We start from the raw sequence: 17263 nt of genomic DNA, 5'->3' as shown, positions 1-17263 counted from the left end.
TAAAGCAGACCTCCGGTGTCAGACTTAGAGTTATTTATTTGGGGTTCAGCCTCTATTCATCAACGCGTTGCCACTCCGTACCGTCTCCCTGCTTGTACAGGCAGCAGCAGCCACATTTCCCAGCTTGTACCCGGCCTCCCACTCTCACAGCCCCAATCATCGACGTTTCACGAGAGGCACCTCAAGGTGGGGCTAAACGGTCTTATATTCCCAATCATGTCGCGTAGGCGGAGTCTGGCATCTCATGCGCTCTGCTACGCGGCTGCCTGTACTGTACATGACAAAAGCAAGGGGATGGAGTTGTTGAAATAAATACACACTTCTCATTATCTCTCACGGCCACTGTTTTCCTTTTTTGCTAAATTGGCAGGAAGAGGTGGTTTCGGATCACTGCGCAGCGCCACAAGAGAACGTGTCCTAGTTGGTGGTAGTACTAACCAGCAGCTTTTTACGCACACCCTGCTCCAGCGAAGGCAGCAGCAGCAGCTCAGATCAGATTTCACATTCAGCTCCGACCAGCTGAGAGAGAGAGACTCAGCCACAGAGCAGGAGGGCGCGTTTCTCCGCTTCCCCCTCATCCGATCCCCGCGCTCTCTGCTCGGCGAGCGCCACCAGATCCATCTGCGAGGAACCGACGGGTGCGCAGCGCAAATTATAAAACAACTCTCCACTGGGATATTTTTGATCCCCTACCTTCCTTTTTTCCTTCTTTTTTTGTATGAATTATTGCAGGATTTCAGCAGCGAGAGCTCCACACATAATTAGATAAGAGGGGGAAGAAGAGATGGACGAGCAGACGAGGCTGATGCACTCTCACACCGGGGTGGGCATGGCAGGACACCCCGGCCTGCCTCAGCACATGCAGGACAGCACCGGAGGGACGGACGGCGACGGCAGGAAACAGGACATTGGAGACATTTTACAGCAAATCATGACCATCACAGATCAGAGTCTGGATGAAGCGCAAGCCAGGTAAAGATCCGCTCCAGACCCAGCTCCTCTCCCGCTGCCCGGCTGGCAAGACGAGGCGGCGGGAAACTAGATCAAACATAGAATAAAAGATGGAAGAAAATTTGAAGAAATTCATTTAAAAAAAATTATCTAAATCAACAAAACTACACAATGGAGATAGGTGAATAAATGTCAAGGAATCGCATTCCCTCGTGGAAAAGTCGACAAGACAACGATGGATAGAATAAAATCCCTAAACTTCACATTTGAATAAGTCGCTCATGTGGTGTTTATTACTGTCTCATGCCAACTTGTCGCTCACTGGGAGTATTTTAAAAAACACTTAACACCTCAATAAAGTCAGGGTGCATTCAACCTTCAACACAGAGACAGCTGCCATGCAGGATCTTTTATTTCCGCAGGTTTTTATCTTTGATATCTCTTATAATTAGTGAGTAATAGTTGAGGCAGGTTTTTAATAGCCTGCAGCTTATTTACAACTTTCTTACTTATGATACATAATTTAGGATGTAATCAATTTAGTGTAATCCAAATTAAATTCCAGTGACCAAGTAAGTGGCAAATATTCTACATTATATTATAATGTGTTTTTTCCTATGAAGATAGGTTATCAGAATTGTATTTATATTATGATGAAATTATACAATCAGCTAAGAATACAGCAGATACATCTAAGAGTAAATCTTTTATCAGTTATTTTCATTCATAAGTGATCTAAGGCTCTAACAATGAAGCTGCAGGACTAATACAATAGTTTTGCTATTGGTCCTTGTAAAGCTGTAGATATGCACACACGCAGCTTTGTTGTCCAGTGATTGAGAGGTTGAACATGTTTGGATAGGACCCATGCTTTTGTGGTCTGCTCATGAAGCCCCCTCTCTGTTTCAGGAAACACGCTCTAAACTGTCACAGAATGAAACCAGCTCTTTTCAATGTCTTGTGTGAAATCAAAGAGAAAACAGGTACGTTCCCACGAACACTGCACTCTCCTGAACACCGAACACTGCTTTTGTCTCCACGCCATCCACAAGAAATGCTGCGAGTCTCTTTAACCAGGCTACATGGCCACACCGGTGCATGCACGGTGGTTTTTAACAATGGAACATGTGACAAAAATAAATTCACCGAGGTTGTGTGGGCTATCCTGTCATCAATGGGACATTCACTATTCACACTCCAATTCACTCTAATTCGAATCTAATGCTGGATATGCAGCTGCAGCACAATCCAGCACATACATTTCCCTGACAAGACACATGTTTCCTCCTGTAGCTGTAAAGTGTGAACGTTTTCACTCTTTCACAATAGCAGCTCTGGACAATTAGTGGTCCTTGACAATTATCGCGTCCAAATAAGAATGAGCTATTTTATTTGATGCTTTTGTGGAATAATGGAGAGTGTTTGAGCAAAATTGTCACAAGCACGTTGATGTCTCCCCTTGTGAGTTAACTGTCAAGTCTGGTGGATACGTCTCTTTCCATTCTGGGTTGTGTCTCTCTATTAAAGCAGTTGTGAGCGAGCATGTCAGCAGAATAATTGCTAGGAGAGAAATAACGTAACATAGGAGGCGTAAGTCATGTTTCCAAATCATTATCCCTGTGACATTTTTGAAATTGGCACAGATAGAATTCAGTGCACTTCCGACTGATAGCGTGCATCTCATCTTTTATTTCCCTGTCTTCCCACTGATGTGCTGTAGGACTCCTCAAAACTTGTACTGCAGAGATAGTCCGTTGCCAAAGCATGCCAGTTTACAGCGAGAGGCAGCGCTTTCTGCGTGTTTCAGACTCATTAGTGCATGAAATCAAATGGAGGGGATGGAGGATGAAGGAGATATTGTTGTCACTGTCTCCAAAGTTGCACTTGCTCATACTTGACCTTTGTGGCGGCGATGACTGGCGCTGTTTATGTTGTTTCCCGTTTGTGTTATCCCACCCTCGCCTTGTGCTTTCATGAATGTTTTCATTGAGGTTTTCATTGAAGTTCACCTCACTGCCTACCCCAAGCCCAACAATTTATCTGGAGTCGGCCAGTGCCTCAGGAGAGAGCCGGGGGCCTTTTGAAGCCTGCTGGCTCGCTCTTCTTTTCTGTTGTCTTTGCTCGTTTTTTTTTTTGGAGGGGGAGTGACACAGTTATGCATAGTGTTTTACTCCCCGGCGCTTCTCGGAGTTCATCCAAAGTTCGGCTCTGCAGAGAGTACAAAGTAACTTGGACCTCTTCCTGCCTGCACACCCATTCTTTTCTCTTTCAGCTGGCAACCTATAAATACAAGGTGCAGCTTACGGAGCTTTACACAAGAGACAAGGTGCTTGTCTTGTTTTTGGAGAGAGACACCTTTCACATTTACTACAATCTGTAACAGTTTCGCTGATTCAGGTACACTCGAGTAAATGGTCTTTATCTCTTATCCCTTCAAATTTAAAATAATAATTTACTATGCACACATTTAGAGATTTTGAGAGTAAAATTATTTATAAATTGAATCTCTCCCTCTCTGTCTATACACACACACACACACACACACATATATATATATATATAACTGTGTGTGTGTGTGTGTGTGTGTGTGTGTGTGTGTGTAAAGTTCAGCGAAATTATGGTTCAAACATTATTTTACTCTTTTCTCTGTCAACACTTTACAGTTTACAAATAAATTTAAAAAATGCATGTTTGGTGTTCTCTTTGTCGTCGTTAGGTCCACAGATCAAACAAAGAGCACTTGAATTGAGCTTGGTAATTAATATTTTTAATCATAATCATTTTTACTTACAATATTATTTTACTTTGTGGGTGAGCTCAGAACCCTGTCAAGTTCACTTTAGCTGAAAACGTATATTTTCTAAGTTTTATTTATAGTGAAGAAGTCGCAGCTTGTTGCTCCCTCTAGTGGTACAGTATCCTTTTGAAATGTAAACCATATCCGTGAATTGACTGAGAATATACGTTTGCGACCAATTTCATTTTTTATTGTAATTTAAATTACACGCAGGTCCAATTTTGTTCTAAGTGTTCGTAATTTATAGAAATTAAATTATAGTTGTCATAGCCAGTTTATAGTAAAAGTTAGTGGCTTTTTAAAACTTCTAACGCTTTTTAAAACTTCTAGCTACATTTAAAAGTGTGTAGCTCTGATGTTGCCTCTGTCTTACTGAGAGCAGCCGGCTGACTTTCAGGTTTTCTTTCTCTATGATTACTTTGACTGAAGGCTTGAAATGAAAGAACAAATTATGCTTTGTTTAAAAGGCTAATGATACATTTTCCCAGATCATACACAACATTTCCTGTAATTTACTTTCCATTCCACAAAAAGGCTTTCATTTGAATGTTGTTTCATTTCCCGGAGACAATTTTCGGAAATATTCCAGAGTGTGCATAGAGCGTCAGAGTCCAGAAGCACTGGTGTGGTGACTCTTCGAAGCTGCAGTGGAGGAGCCATTGTAACTTTGCCCCTCATTACCATCCGAGTACAGAGACAGTGTGTGTATGTGTGTGTGTGTCCACAGAGCTGCTGTTTGCTTGTGTATATTTTCCATCCCTGGCTGACAGCACCTGCAGAACACAATGCTAGTGTTGATCTAGGGCCTGAACTTCTGACCCACTCTGTGTATTTTTACTGGGATGAAATGAGGGATGGCCAACAGAAAGATTGTGCAGTATAAACAAGCACAATGCAGCGTGTGCAGCAGAGCCTTGGGAGGAAGGGAGGAGGAAGGAACACTTTATATAAACCAATGCTTCTTTTCGTTTCTTCTTTTTTTGACAGACATCAGCTTCGTCTTTAACCGTTTTCATTCCAGGAATATTTGGGTCTTTTTTACTTCAAAGGAATGCGGTTTTGCAGAGTGTGTCTGTGTGTGTTTGTGTGTGTGTGTGTGGTGAAGCACATTCTAGAGGAGAGACGAAGCATGACTTTAATAAAACATATTAATTATACCACTCAAACGTGTCCGTAATGTGGAGCAAAGGTAAAAACTATGGCAGGGTTTGTCTGTGTTAGTGTTGGTCCCAGCAGCGTTGGCGCGCTCAGCCCAGAGAGATTCTCACAGAGACTTTCCAAAAATATAACCAAACAATTTGACTCCACTGCTACTGGGCCATGAAACTTTAACCTTTCACTAACTGAACTCTTGAAGTTAACAGACGGGTAAATATTGAGGTATCAAACGAGATGACACAACAATTTATTTCATATGTGTGCTCTCTGTTTTTCCAGTGGTGTAACGGATTTTTTAAGGTGGACTTTTTTTTTTCAGGCTCTTTTTTTATGATTGATGAAAAGGCCTCTTTAGATAAACTGATTTGGAAAATGAGCCGCCTTGACCTCTGTAAACACTTCAGCAACATCATAAATCTCTGGCAGTGTCAAACAAAACCACTTCTTGACGGAGCTGCTCAGTAAATGTGCTGCCCTGACTTGCTTTTAAATTTTTTTCCCCTCAACCCAAACAAAAGGCCGGCTTTCTTGTGGCCCGTGTTTGTGCAGTGTAAGGTTTCAAGCCTCGGGGATCTTCCATTTATAAAAATGACTGGGTCGAGTGATGTAATGTTATTTTTTGAAGGGTGAAAATATGGTGTTTTACGGCGGGTGTTTGACAGGATGAAACGAGCCAGAGGTCTGATTATGGAAGGTGCATGGAAGCCTACTCTACATTGACTTGTCAGTCCATTCAGCTGCTTGGCATCTGCCTATTTGTATGACAGAGAACTGATCTCAGCTGAGCCCAGCTGAACGTCACTGTGTAAACACTGTGGAGCGGCCGTCACCGCGACCAGGTACTATATCAACCTTAAAACATCTGGCAGTCTGGTGAAGTGCTGAAACTATTATTTATTCTTAACTGATAAGGTGATTGACAGAAAATGGATTGGCAACAGTTTTGATAAGTGATAATTTATTTAGTTGTTAAACAAAAATTCAGATTCTCCTCTTCCAGGCAGGATTTTTATTCTTATACATCATTGTAAGATGGATATCTTAGAGTTTTTATTGTACTGTTGGCAGAGCTGCTACTATTGTAACAACATGTCTCTATTGATTAATCTTCCAATACTTATTTTGTCAAATCAACTTAATACATTTTCTACAATTCAAGACCAAGAATTATACTTTGCATTTGACCGTTTAATATTTCCGTGTTAAATGAATTAAACAATTAGTCAATTTCAAAAATAGTTAATTAATTCATTTTTGTGTCAACAAACTAAATAATTGATCAATATCTGCACAACTGAAAACAACATCACCTTGGCATGAATTTATTATAGACTATGAGATTAATTCATTCATTGGGAAATTAACCAACTGATTTATCAACATTAACTGGTTAATTGTTTGGTCTCTACAGTGTCAAGAAACTGCTGATGTCGTCAGATCAATAATTTAACCAAAAGTCTAAAAAGTTCAGTTTAGTGTCACATGAGAGCGGAAATAGCATCATATCCTCACATAGTGTTAATGTTTGAAATTTAGATCCCGTATGTCATCGAAGGATGAACTGAAAGCAGCTGCTGATTCATTTTCTTTCAATGGATAAACTAAAAACGAAGAAATAATCTGGGGATAATAGAACAAAAACATCCTGTCTTCAGATTTCTTCAGATGAGTTGGGAGTCACTATTAAGTGTAAACCAAGTGACAGTGTGTGGCTCCCTCTCAGTATGACATGGTGGAGCAGATATGTGCTCTGATAGCGAGCACCGCGTCACAGGGCTGTGCCTCCGCTCTCGTGCGCGTCTCTCGGCGGACACACAGGCGACGGTGATATGCGCAGCTTTTGTCTCCCTCTCGTCCTTCCTCCTCGATGCTGATACAGCAGCATTCAAGGGAGAGACAAATGCCAAGCTCGCCGCCCCAGCTGTTTCCCCCCGTCTCTCTGCTTAATCATCCACAGAGAGGGGAAGAACCGAAGTCTGATCCAGGGAAAACTGGTTTTGATTAACCAGCACCAGTCACACACTCAGTTTTTGTATTATTATTTTTTTTATTGGATGCAGAATCATAATCACAGAGTCATCAGTGAGTGACAGCATTGTAAATGGTGTGTTAATACCATTACAGTATAGAACAATGTGGTTACATTATACATTATGCAAATTGTCAGTCGCCTAATTGATACATGTTAATCATATTAAGGAGCTTAATTATAAAAATCTTACTGTGCTGCGATCTGGTAATTAACACTGACATCACATGTAGAAGGAAAGTCATCTATTTTCATTTTTTTCCCAGGACAAGTTTCTCCTTTCCACTCGTCCTTGTTAAAAGAAAGCAGCAGTGCACACTATACTGTTTTTTTGTGATATTAACGATAGATATTTCCCCCCAAATTCTGAAGTGATGAATATTTTTTTCCGTCTCTTGTGAAGGCCACTTGTAGAAAAATGACATTTAGCTTGGAGCAGCCCTGCCAGTGTGTAGATCACAGAATGAAGGCAGGACCCGAGCAGACTCATAGAGGAGCGTGGGCCTCGTTCTTTTACCTGACGGTCGCCTCCTGTGCTCAACGCTGAGAAACGGCTGCTTAAATATCCCTGCACTGCCGTTTACCTCGTTCAAGGCTCTCTTTGCAATCTCAGTCCCTGCAGGTTTGGTCGGCCCTTTTTTTTACACCAGCCACCTTAATATGTTACGAATTTAATCAAGTCTGCAAATTTGTTATGCACGTTAAATTGAACATGCAACGGCACATTTGAATGTGGTTGCCATACCAACCCCCCCAGGAGTTCATTTTCCATAATGTAGTGTTTGGAATCTCATTTCCTCCACTCTCCCCTGCTGCTACTTGCAGACGCCACCTCCAGGCTTCCACTGTATGTTCACTATGAGAGAAGCTCAGCTGCCACAGCTTTCAAACACTGGAGGGAGGGAGGAGAGGAAAGAGAGAGGGAGAGAGAGGCCTCTCTCCACGTAGTGGAAATGACACAAATTAATATACACTACTTAAACCAGACCAAGATTAATGGTTCCCTTTCGCTGCAGCTTAGTCCCACTGTCAGTTGCCGGGTGCTCGTTGGACAAAATCAACACTAATCAACATTTATTCCACTTTTGCCCTGGGCTCTCAGGAGTCTGGCAGGACTGCGTGTCCCCCCCACTACTCCCTCCCTTCCCTCCCGGCAGTACCCCCACCCCACCCCCCCTTCCCTTCGTCCGTCTCGCTACGCTTTTCACCTCTCATCCAGCTCCTCCATACATCACCCTCCTCACACCGCTCGGCTCCTCAGAGGAGAGTGCGCCCCCTCCTATCAGGCCGCATTAGAGTCATGATAGATTTTCTCTTTTCATTTGCATCTGATATTTAACACAGCAAAGCAGTTGCTCTGTCACTTTACTGTACAAGTGTGTGTGTGTGTGTGTGTGTGTGTGTGTGTGTGTGTGTGTGTGTGTGTGTGTGTGTATGGGTATGTATGAGCACAGGTTTTTGTCCGTCTGTGTTTTTGAAGCAGTCCTTCCAGTCAGTAATCTTATCTGCACTATGTCGCCACTGCATTATGAGAAACAGGATATGCATTCCCTGCTCAGTTCGCTTTGTGTGTGTGTGTGTGTGTGTGTGTGTGTGTGTGTGTGTGTGTGTGCCAGGTAGTGTATTTATACAACACTTCATTTTCTGGAAAGTAGTACTTTAGATTTCCCCCCTACTGGGAAACTGGACTCCGGGAAACCGGAGACTCTGCTAAGTTATGAGCGTCTTCTGACAAAATGTACGACTTTTTCTAAAATTACACACAGTGTTCTGTTCCAGTCCAGACCAGAGCCATGTATCGTACATTTTCCTTTGATTTCAGTTAGTGGTAGGACTGGCTTTCACACTTCTTCACAGAGCAACATTAAGCAACTTACATAGCTCCTGATCGGCTACGCTGAAGCTGGGCCACACTTCCACCACTGCTCTTTCTGCGCCTCCATCAGCTCCAATAAAAACCCACTCAGAGCTATTGAAAAATAGACATAAAATGAAACAGTGTCTAAATCCTAAATGTGAATCGTAATTCACATCATTCGAGATAGAAAGAAGGACAACATCACTGAAAGTCCCATCCACAGTAATTACGAGTAGTTTATAGAATTTCGTTATTGTCGCTGCTGTCATTGCCTGGACTTTGATGTGTGTTAGTGTTTAATCGCCCTCTTTGATTTCCCACAGTAGAAACACATGTTCTTTATTTGAGATTTTTGTGGTGATACACAAATAATTAATTTAAGTGAATGGAGATGCTAACTGTGCTAACTTCTTCATATGATATATGATAAACTAATGAGGCCCATTTGTTGTATGTGTTGCTCCAACATCGTAACTTTTAGTATTTAAGTTTGTTTTTCCCCTAAAATACTGTGGTAATTCTTTCAAATTAGTGGTGTTGTTCCTGTAAATCATCGTCATGAGGAAACACTTATTTAATAGTAACTTTTCTTTATTTCAGGAAGGAAACATTATGCCTTTAATCTGTTATTGTTATTCTGTGATGAACATCATAGTCAAACTAGATACTATCTCCTTACATATTTGCTGACTCCTGGATAAAAAGCATTGCTATTCATTCATAAGAAAAGGTTGTTATTATGTGAAATTTAAGGAGTTTGAATTCAAATTTCATAGCCTATTTAAAAACAACAGACCGCTCCTTATACTCCAGCATGGGGGTTGGTATAAGACTGCACTCCCTGTCTGACCCACTGCTGCTCATGTTGTGCCATCACTTCACCTGCTGTTCTCTTTGCTATCACAGAATGATAAATGGATTATCATGACAGAGGTTATATGAGGAAATATCTTGGGTTTGACGCCATAGATTTGAACAGTCCTTAATAAAGACTGTTCTCTCTTGTAAGATTTACGGTGAAGGAAACTTGACCCCCTTTTAGTTTTAGTGAGAAAATCAGAAAATCAGCGCATTGTGATTTGCAGTTTATTTTTACATACATTCAAGATTTTCATTAATCAAGATATTGTCTGGACCACTCGTCCTATTTAGGGAGCTGTATTTGCTGGATCTATTCCGAGCATGCGCTGGGTGGAAGCCAGGGAAACACCCTGAACTGGCAAACAGTCCATTGCAGCGGCTCCGATTTTATTATCGTCCAGTAATCTGAGGTGGAATCCTTCTTCAGACTCAGAGTTTGCGTGTGTTTGCTTGATTCCCCTGTGAAGATGAGATTGTGCAATTAGCTGATGCATGCTTTCCTTCTTTGCCAAGATATTCAGTGCAGGGTTGTCCATCTTGTAGGATTGCATGGCCACAGGCATTGTCATGGAACCAACTGGCCTCATTGAAGTGACACCGAGTGCTTTGTCAGCTTCGCGTCTCAGGTGCCAACCTGCGCTTCCCAAAATAAACTGTCATGCAATGTGGCAGGACAGAAAAATGTAGAGGGGGCATGTTGGGGCCCTGTGCCCCAGTGAAAGGAAACAAATGTTCCATAGCAGAAATGCATTCTGGTTTTGGGCACCTTCCCAGAGCCGACACCAGCGACATGGTGGGGGAACGTAAAGCGTGCGGTGTGATCGTCTGCAGTCTCAGCAGAGGTCACAGCAGGTGGGATCACAGGCACAAAACTTGGAGTTTCTCTGCCTTCCTGACGCATCTTTTTATTTATTTTTTAAGTGATTTGTTCCACCGTGGACCTGTTAGATGTTGACAGCTCTTTGTTATTTGCAGACATCCTCCTCCAGAAATAGCTTATGCTTACTGTAGTTAGCTCCTCTTCCTGTTTTGTAAATGGTCTGTCATTTTCTCTCTGCGGTGCAACATTACACCAGGGGAGCGAACGGAAGACGTGCTCTTGGCTGAAGTCGCTCTCGGACTGATGTCAGGGAGGCTGGAAAGGGTTAGCGCCGGGGACACGTCACATGCAGAGATTCCTTAGCGGCCTTCAGACTGTAGCCGCTGCACGTATCGGCCCTGCTGGGTTTGGCCCTGAGCGTGTGATTCCTGTTACATCTCAGTGTGGCCTGTGTGCTCTACAGCTGCCATGACATTTTTATGACTAGTGAACTGAGGTAGAGGTGGGAGCCATGAAGGCTTGAAATGGAAGTTCAGTCCTCACCTCCATAATGAGGAAACAGTACCTAATCATGCAGACAAGGGAAAGGGATCGTGTAGCCAGACAGCAAGAGAGCTGTAATGATGTTTCACTAAACATGGACTGCAGAGCTGGGTTATGACTTGAACAGTGTTGGAGCTAGGATCGTCTCTGAACTGGTGAAATGGGCCCATTAATACTTTTCCACGGGGTCACCGCTCTATACAAGTAGGAAAATAAGTGGTGCTGTTGAAAAGGTGCACAATGAGAACTGACATTAGACATAATATCCACCGCTGAGCCACAGCATTAGAACCAGTTAATATATATATATATAGCTTTGTTGGGAAATATAACCAGTAACTTTAAACCTTTTGTCCGATTGGTATTTTTAGAAAATTCTCATTAGTTCCATTGACTGATGCTCTGTAATATTATATTGTTAGAATGATATGGCAAATAATAAATTGACAGATGGATATAAATCTAAATTTCATAGTCATTAATCACAAGATACTTGCAGGTTCCAACATCTCACATACGAGGGTTTTCTACCTTTCTCGGTTGAATATAATTGCAAAGTGAATGTGTCTATGTCACGATGGGCTCCAGGAAACTGGGATCAACACTATTTTCGGACACTTTATAGCCTAATCGATTAATAAGTCAATCAAATACTTTAAACAATTGGGAGATTAATTGATAATCAAAATAATCATTAGCTATTGATTGTAAAAGCTTGTGGTCCACTCCATCATCGTTATTGCTGCTGATGAATTCACAGCGCTCCGGCTTCGGCTGTAAAGAGATTGTGTTGATAAGTTAATATTCCGACAACACTGACGAGATAAAGAGGTTTTAGGAGTTTGGAGGATAGCGTAACCTTGATAAAACGCTCATCTCAGTGACATTGATTTTCACCATCCATCTTCATCTGATATGAAGTATGCAAATGGTGGCATCGGCTGGGAGTGGAGTACAGTGCTGTTAAATGGGCCATTTCAAATGTTCTTTGTACCATGCTGACTTCCCCCCCCCCCCCCAAAAAAAAAATCACTGTCAGGCAGCTCGGCACACGCTCAAGTCTTTCTTGGAGCCTCTTTTCCACCTTTATCTTATACCGTCGTCTATTTCTACCTGTGAATTTCCCCCGTTTTTTTTCCTCCCCTTCTCCAGCCTCTTCCCTTCCCTCTCTTTGTGGGCCATACAAATTATAGTATACTGACAGTGTCTCAACGGCTACTCATGAAATATTAACAGCTTGTAGAGAATTTTACATTGCTGCATGTCTCTTCATTTTAACTATGTCAGCACAGGCTGTGGAGCATTTATTTGTGTGAGTTCAGCAAGGCTATTACCCCCCCCCCAGCTTCTTTTTTTTCTCTCATGTTGTAGGTGATATCCATTAACCCTCTTTCCAGATGCATGTAGTCTCACCTCACTCCAGACATCCTTTCCTTGCAAATGGAAAAGGCGTGTTTATTTGTACCTATACCACAATCTGGTACATCATCTGTGGAAACTAGATCTGGATGGAACGAGGTGTTTAATCCCTTATGAAGCTGCTAAATATCCCTTTATGAGTAAGATAAGACCAAACACTTTGCATTAAGCCACATAGGGATAGTAAAACCTAACTGTGATATACAAATAAGTGCAATAAGGTGCTAGAATCATCTCTTTCCTCTTTGTCTGTTTTATATTTGCTTTTATTTTTATCTTTCTGAAAATCTCACGTTCATGATTGCTCTCCAGGAACATTCAGCTAAGTGGGCGGGGGTGGCCTCTCTCTCTTTCTGCCTTTTTGTTGGATGGCCCCTGAGAAGATGGAGCTGTCAGTCATCTGCACACTCGGCGAGTCCTGAAAGGCAGCATCGGTTCTCAGTGAGGGACCAGAACAATGACTTTTGTTGTCGCAGATGTGCAGTTCTGTGGAGCATTCTGCGGACAGTGTGTTACCCTTTAATTAAATTCATCCTTTCAGGCTGAATGACGCTGAAGGCAGACAAACAGTTCACATAGCTGATCTGGGTTGAATGCCACAAACATTTTCAGTTTATTACAATTTGGATGTTATTGTCATAGTTTCACACATCATTTTTCCATCAGTTCAAGTATTACAATCCCAGAAAAAATTGCTCAGATGTTCTGACAAGTTGTTAACAAATTGCTAGCTTGACCAAATTATCTTAACCAATCTAACTGGAGGTAAAATGGAAGTCAGTATGTTGATAATAATCCTTCATTCCATGGAAAAAACACTATTAGTACAAGATTATATTGTTTTTTATTTTACGATAAGTTTGTCTAAAACCTTTGCTCCTCAAAGGTTTATCATCCTGCCTGGTTTGTGTTCAGTGATGTTGCCTCATTAAGATATGTCAGCCATTAACTATCCTTTTTTTTATGTTTAAAACCTAGAAAGCCCATAATAAAACCAATTTTCACTTACATTTTTATTTGAATTAAACATTTTCTTCTTGAAAATCTATATGGGGTGGATATGGTTGCAAATAACTAGACAGATTAATGTATTTTCTGTAAATAATGCACCAGAATCAGGGTTCTTTATGTCATAACTGTACAAATCTTTTCAAATTCAAGCGATTCCACAAAGCATTCCTGCTCATTTGTTTGCCACATTGCCCCCAGTGGTCTAATATACTGGTTCCTTGGCTGGGGTTCGAAACAAAGGATAAATCAGTGGTTTAAACAGCTACTGGTTTTACAGCTAAATCTGTCACGGTTCACAAAATTGTATCATCTGATGGTACTGTATGTATTATACATATAAATCCATTGAAAACAGCTCACCTACAGATACAAAGATGAAGGTTTAAATATTCTGTCTGTGTTGCTGTAAAAAATAAATGGGCGGAAATTAGTTAATGAGGTGTATCCTCCTCTCTTATCATAAGGGGCTGGGGCTTCCTCTCCTCTTGACTAATGATGATGTGTGGCACAGGTAGCTGTCAGCACGGCATGATTAATTAAAAGGAAAACTAGGCCAATTTGTCATATTGTTCTAACTGTGGTCAGAGAGCAAGCCAAGTGGCTCTGCCTGTGCCTCCACACCCTCCACGGAAGCTACGCATCCATAACAGGTTGGGCTCTGCTGCTATTTGTGAGGATTCTCATCAGCTCTGGGGGAGTTTTTATCAGCTCCTCTGCTCGCACTGTCTCAAACACAGACCAGATAACAATTAGGAGGCGTCTTACTTTGGAATGGGGCTCAGAAATATGAGCGTGCCAGGCGAGGTTGACATAATGAACAGATTCAGCACAGAGGAGAGCACTCCTCTCAGTGCCGAGTTTGAAGTCTTGGAGAAGCGCAGTGTCTCTTGCTGCTAACAGAGATACAGCTGCGTTTGATTTTCTGTGTTTGCGTTTCGGAGGTCCATCCATGCAGCTGCGATTAGTATTATTGGGAAGGCAGTGGCTCACGGCGCTGCTTTCAGTGCGCGCTGGCTGAGGCCTCTCAGCTGCCAGCTGTGGGTCCCACTGCAGGCCCGCTGAAGAGAGTAGGAGTCTTATTTGTGCTGGACTGCAGTGTTGCTCCCAGCATGCAGCCTGGCCCTTGTCAGTGGCCTTGTCATATCTGTCTCGGGCCTGTCCCGACAGCCAGCCCGGACGCCCGTGTCACAAAGCCGGGCTCGTCCTAGGAGAGACAGGTGTCAGCAACCGACCGCTGCCCCCTCCCCCCCCCCCCCCCCCCCCCCTCTCTCGTTCAGGCAGATGCCTGCTGTGACGGAGCCACATATTTGAAACTGAGCAACTTGGAAAGAAGGGTCATCTCTGCCACCCATTCTCAGTCGCAGTATCACAAGAGACCGGAGCTTCATCAGCGTGTGAGAGCGTTCATGTCAGATACGGAGTGTCCACCAGAGGAGACTGTCTCAGTCCAATAGCATTACAGACTGGGGCTGCGCCCTGACTGACTGACACACTGACTGACAGCTTTATTGTGTCCTTTGAGGAACAGGGATGAAAGGCTCTCATGAAGAGGCCGCACAAACACAGACCATACTCAGCCGTGCTCGACAAGAATTACTCGTTCCTTTGTGTGCATTGTTGTGTCTTTGTATAGCGTCCACGTCTTTTAGCTGACAACACTCTTTTTGTAATTGTACAAAAGCAGCCATGAAGGGATCTGACTCATTATATTCTGGCTGTAAAACTTCAGCCCCAAGGACTCAGGCTTCAAGAATTCGGGAGGATGTTTGCTTCTTGTCTTGTGTAATTCCTCTGATAATTGTTCAGCTCAGGACAGATTCAGTGTAATGGTTCTACATTCGCTTCTACTAATGGCTTTTATCATACGACAGGGGAAACTCGCTACAGAATGAGCAACCATGACCATTCCAGCCAGGCTAACAGTTTCTTTTTTAACTATTCATCGCAGACACTTAAAGCTGACTCAATGTAAAACAACAACAAATTTGAATTTAACTTGAAAGTCCATATTTCTAGTTTTGACCATTTTTTATTGGCCTTTTGCAATGGGACTCTAATCTCAGTTATAAAATACAGTGCAGCGTATTTCGTAAAGGTGCTTCACATTAAATGTCTCCCAGTGGGGAGCTTTAAAGTGACGCCATATAACTTATGGCCAGATATTGTAGTAGTTGTATTGTATAGTTAATGTAGTAATTGGTCCCAGAAAAAACGACCCTATCCGAAGTTAGGAACATTTGTTAGTATCAGCAACCACTACTAGGACAAGGCTTCAGGCTGAGGAGGCCAGGCCCCTGAGTGCCTTAAGTTACGCAAAGGTCTGTTTATTAATTTAATTAATTCAACTGTGATTTAAGGAGGAGGGATACATTTTTGATCTTTTTCAAATTAGTAACCCTTTCTAAAGGGTTGACCATTGTCCCAGTCTTCATTGTGCACTGAGAGCTACGTACACGCTAAACGCTCAATTCACATGGAAATAGCAGCGTGGAATGTGTGGCATTTCACCCATGTGCACCTGATGCCACATTCTATTCTATTCCATTCCAGTTGGTGTTTTATTTTTTTTGTACCTGGAGGATGAGCAGTCAACACGTACAGTGGGGGGGGGGGGGGGCAGTGTGTTCCCTTGCAGACATGGGTGAATGACGACGTCGATGTCATGAGGACCGTAGCAGAGCAGGAGCTGTGAATGTGCCGTAACTGTAAGGCCTTATAAGCTGTAATGTAACATATATCAGACAAAGGAGAGCAGTAAGGCTGATAACAGTAAAATACATAGCACAGTAGTGAAACAACAATGCAAACCAGAAAGATATGGTAACAGAATGCCACTTTTGAGCCGATATAATGTTGCGATAGGATGTGCCAGACATCCAGCAGTGGACAAGTTGCTTGCTGGGTTATGGAGCATGGAACACCACTTGTATAACTGATGCTAAAATTTAAAAGCAAACATGTCCATATTCCTGCCGTTCTACCTGCCAGTGCTTGACATTTCTATTCAAAGGAATGACATGATATAGTGAGAGCCCAAATGACTAATGTACCATTTTCTCTCTCTCTCTCTCTCTCTGATGGCTATAGCCTCCCTATTTTCTCTCCTGTGTTATTTTGGTAGTCATCTAAATTGATCCACGGTGAAGCCAGACAGAGATTGCTGTATATTTAATGTCTTTCAGCAGCCACATTAAGAGTGCAGTTTGTACGGAGGGGGGCGCGGGGGGGGCTGTGACATTAATAATTTAATTGCAGTCATGTATCTGAATGCTGCAGGAGCGTCAAGTGATGGATGTTTTTAATGATATGAAGAGTGAAGCCCAGAAAGATCAATGCCAGAATGCACACGCACACACACACACACACACACACTGTGAATCTCCTGGTGAGGATGATTGTGCTCACACACTAATATTGTTTTGGTCCACAAGCCGTCTGGTCTGATCTTCCGGGCTGAAGGTCTCCGGCCCAAATGACTCTGTCCCCTTTGCTGGTGCTGTCAGAACTGACAGTCCTCATGTTTATTTCATTTTGCGTCTGGGCTGTCTCGTTTCCCTACCCTCCAATGTCATTAACGCTCCGAGCCAGGACCCTGCAGTGGCGCGGCTAATGAATTCCTCTGCGGCTCCTTACTCCCCACCTAGTTACCCCAGCTCAAGGTGTCAAATTAAAACAGCCAGGGAAAAGAGAGAGGAACTGCTCTTGTATGTATGTGTGTATGTTTGTTTCATGTCCCCCCTGTTGCATTATTTATTGTGTTTAGAACAGCGGTTTGTTTGAAGGGGAGAGTGTTGACCATTGAGAACAGGCTCACAA

At 42.6% G+C, this 17263-nt stretch overlaps 1 protein-coding gene across 3 annotated transcripts in view; it reads left to right on the top strand.

Moving 5' to 3' along the window:
• The first annotated feature begins 290 nt into the window (after positions 1-290).
• LOC128448522 (pre-B-cell leukemia transcription factor 1) overlaps positions 291-17263 on the top strand; it is a 56772-nt gene continuing 39799 nt past the window's right edge. For all 3 annotated transcript variants that reach the window (XM_053431212.1, XM_053431210.1, XM_053431209.1), the window contains exons 1-2: positions 291-972; positions 1861-1934. In XM_053431212.1, the coding sequence (XP_053287187.1) occupies positions 785-972; positions 1861-1934 (262 nt within the window). In that variant the 5' untranslated portion in view covers positions 291-784. The remainder of the gene's footprint in view (positions 973-1860; positions 1935-17263) is intronic.

The sequence above is a fragment of the Pleuronectes platessa genome, chromosome 9 (genome assembly GCF_947347685.1).
Source record: "Pleuronectes platessa chromosome 9, fPlePla1.1, whole genome shotgun sequence".
Taxonomy (NCBI): Eukaryota; Metazoa; Chordata; class Actinopteri; order Pleuronectiformes; family Pleuronectidae; genus Pleuronectes; species Pleuronectes platessa.
The sequence above is the reverse complement of the archived record's forward strand: the minus strand, read 5'-3'. Positions and strand labels throughout refer to the sequence as shown.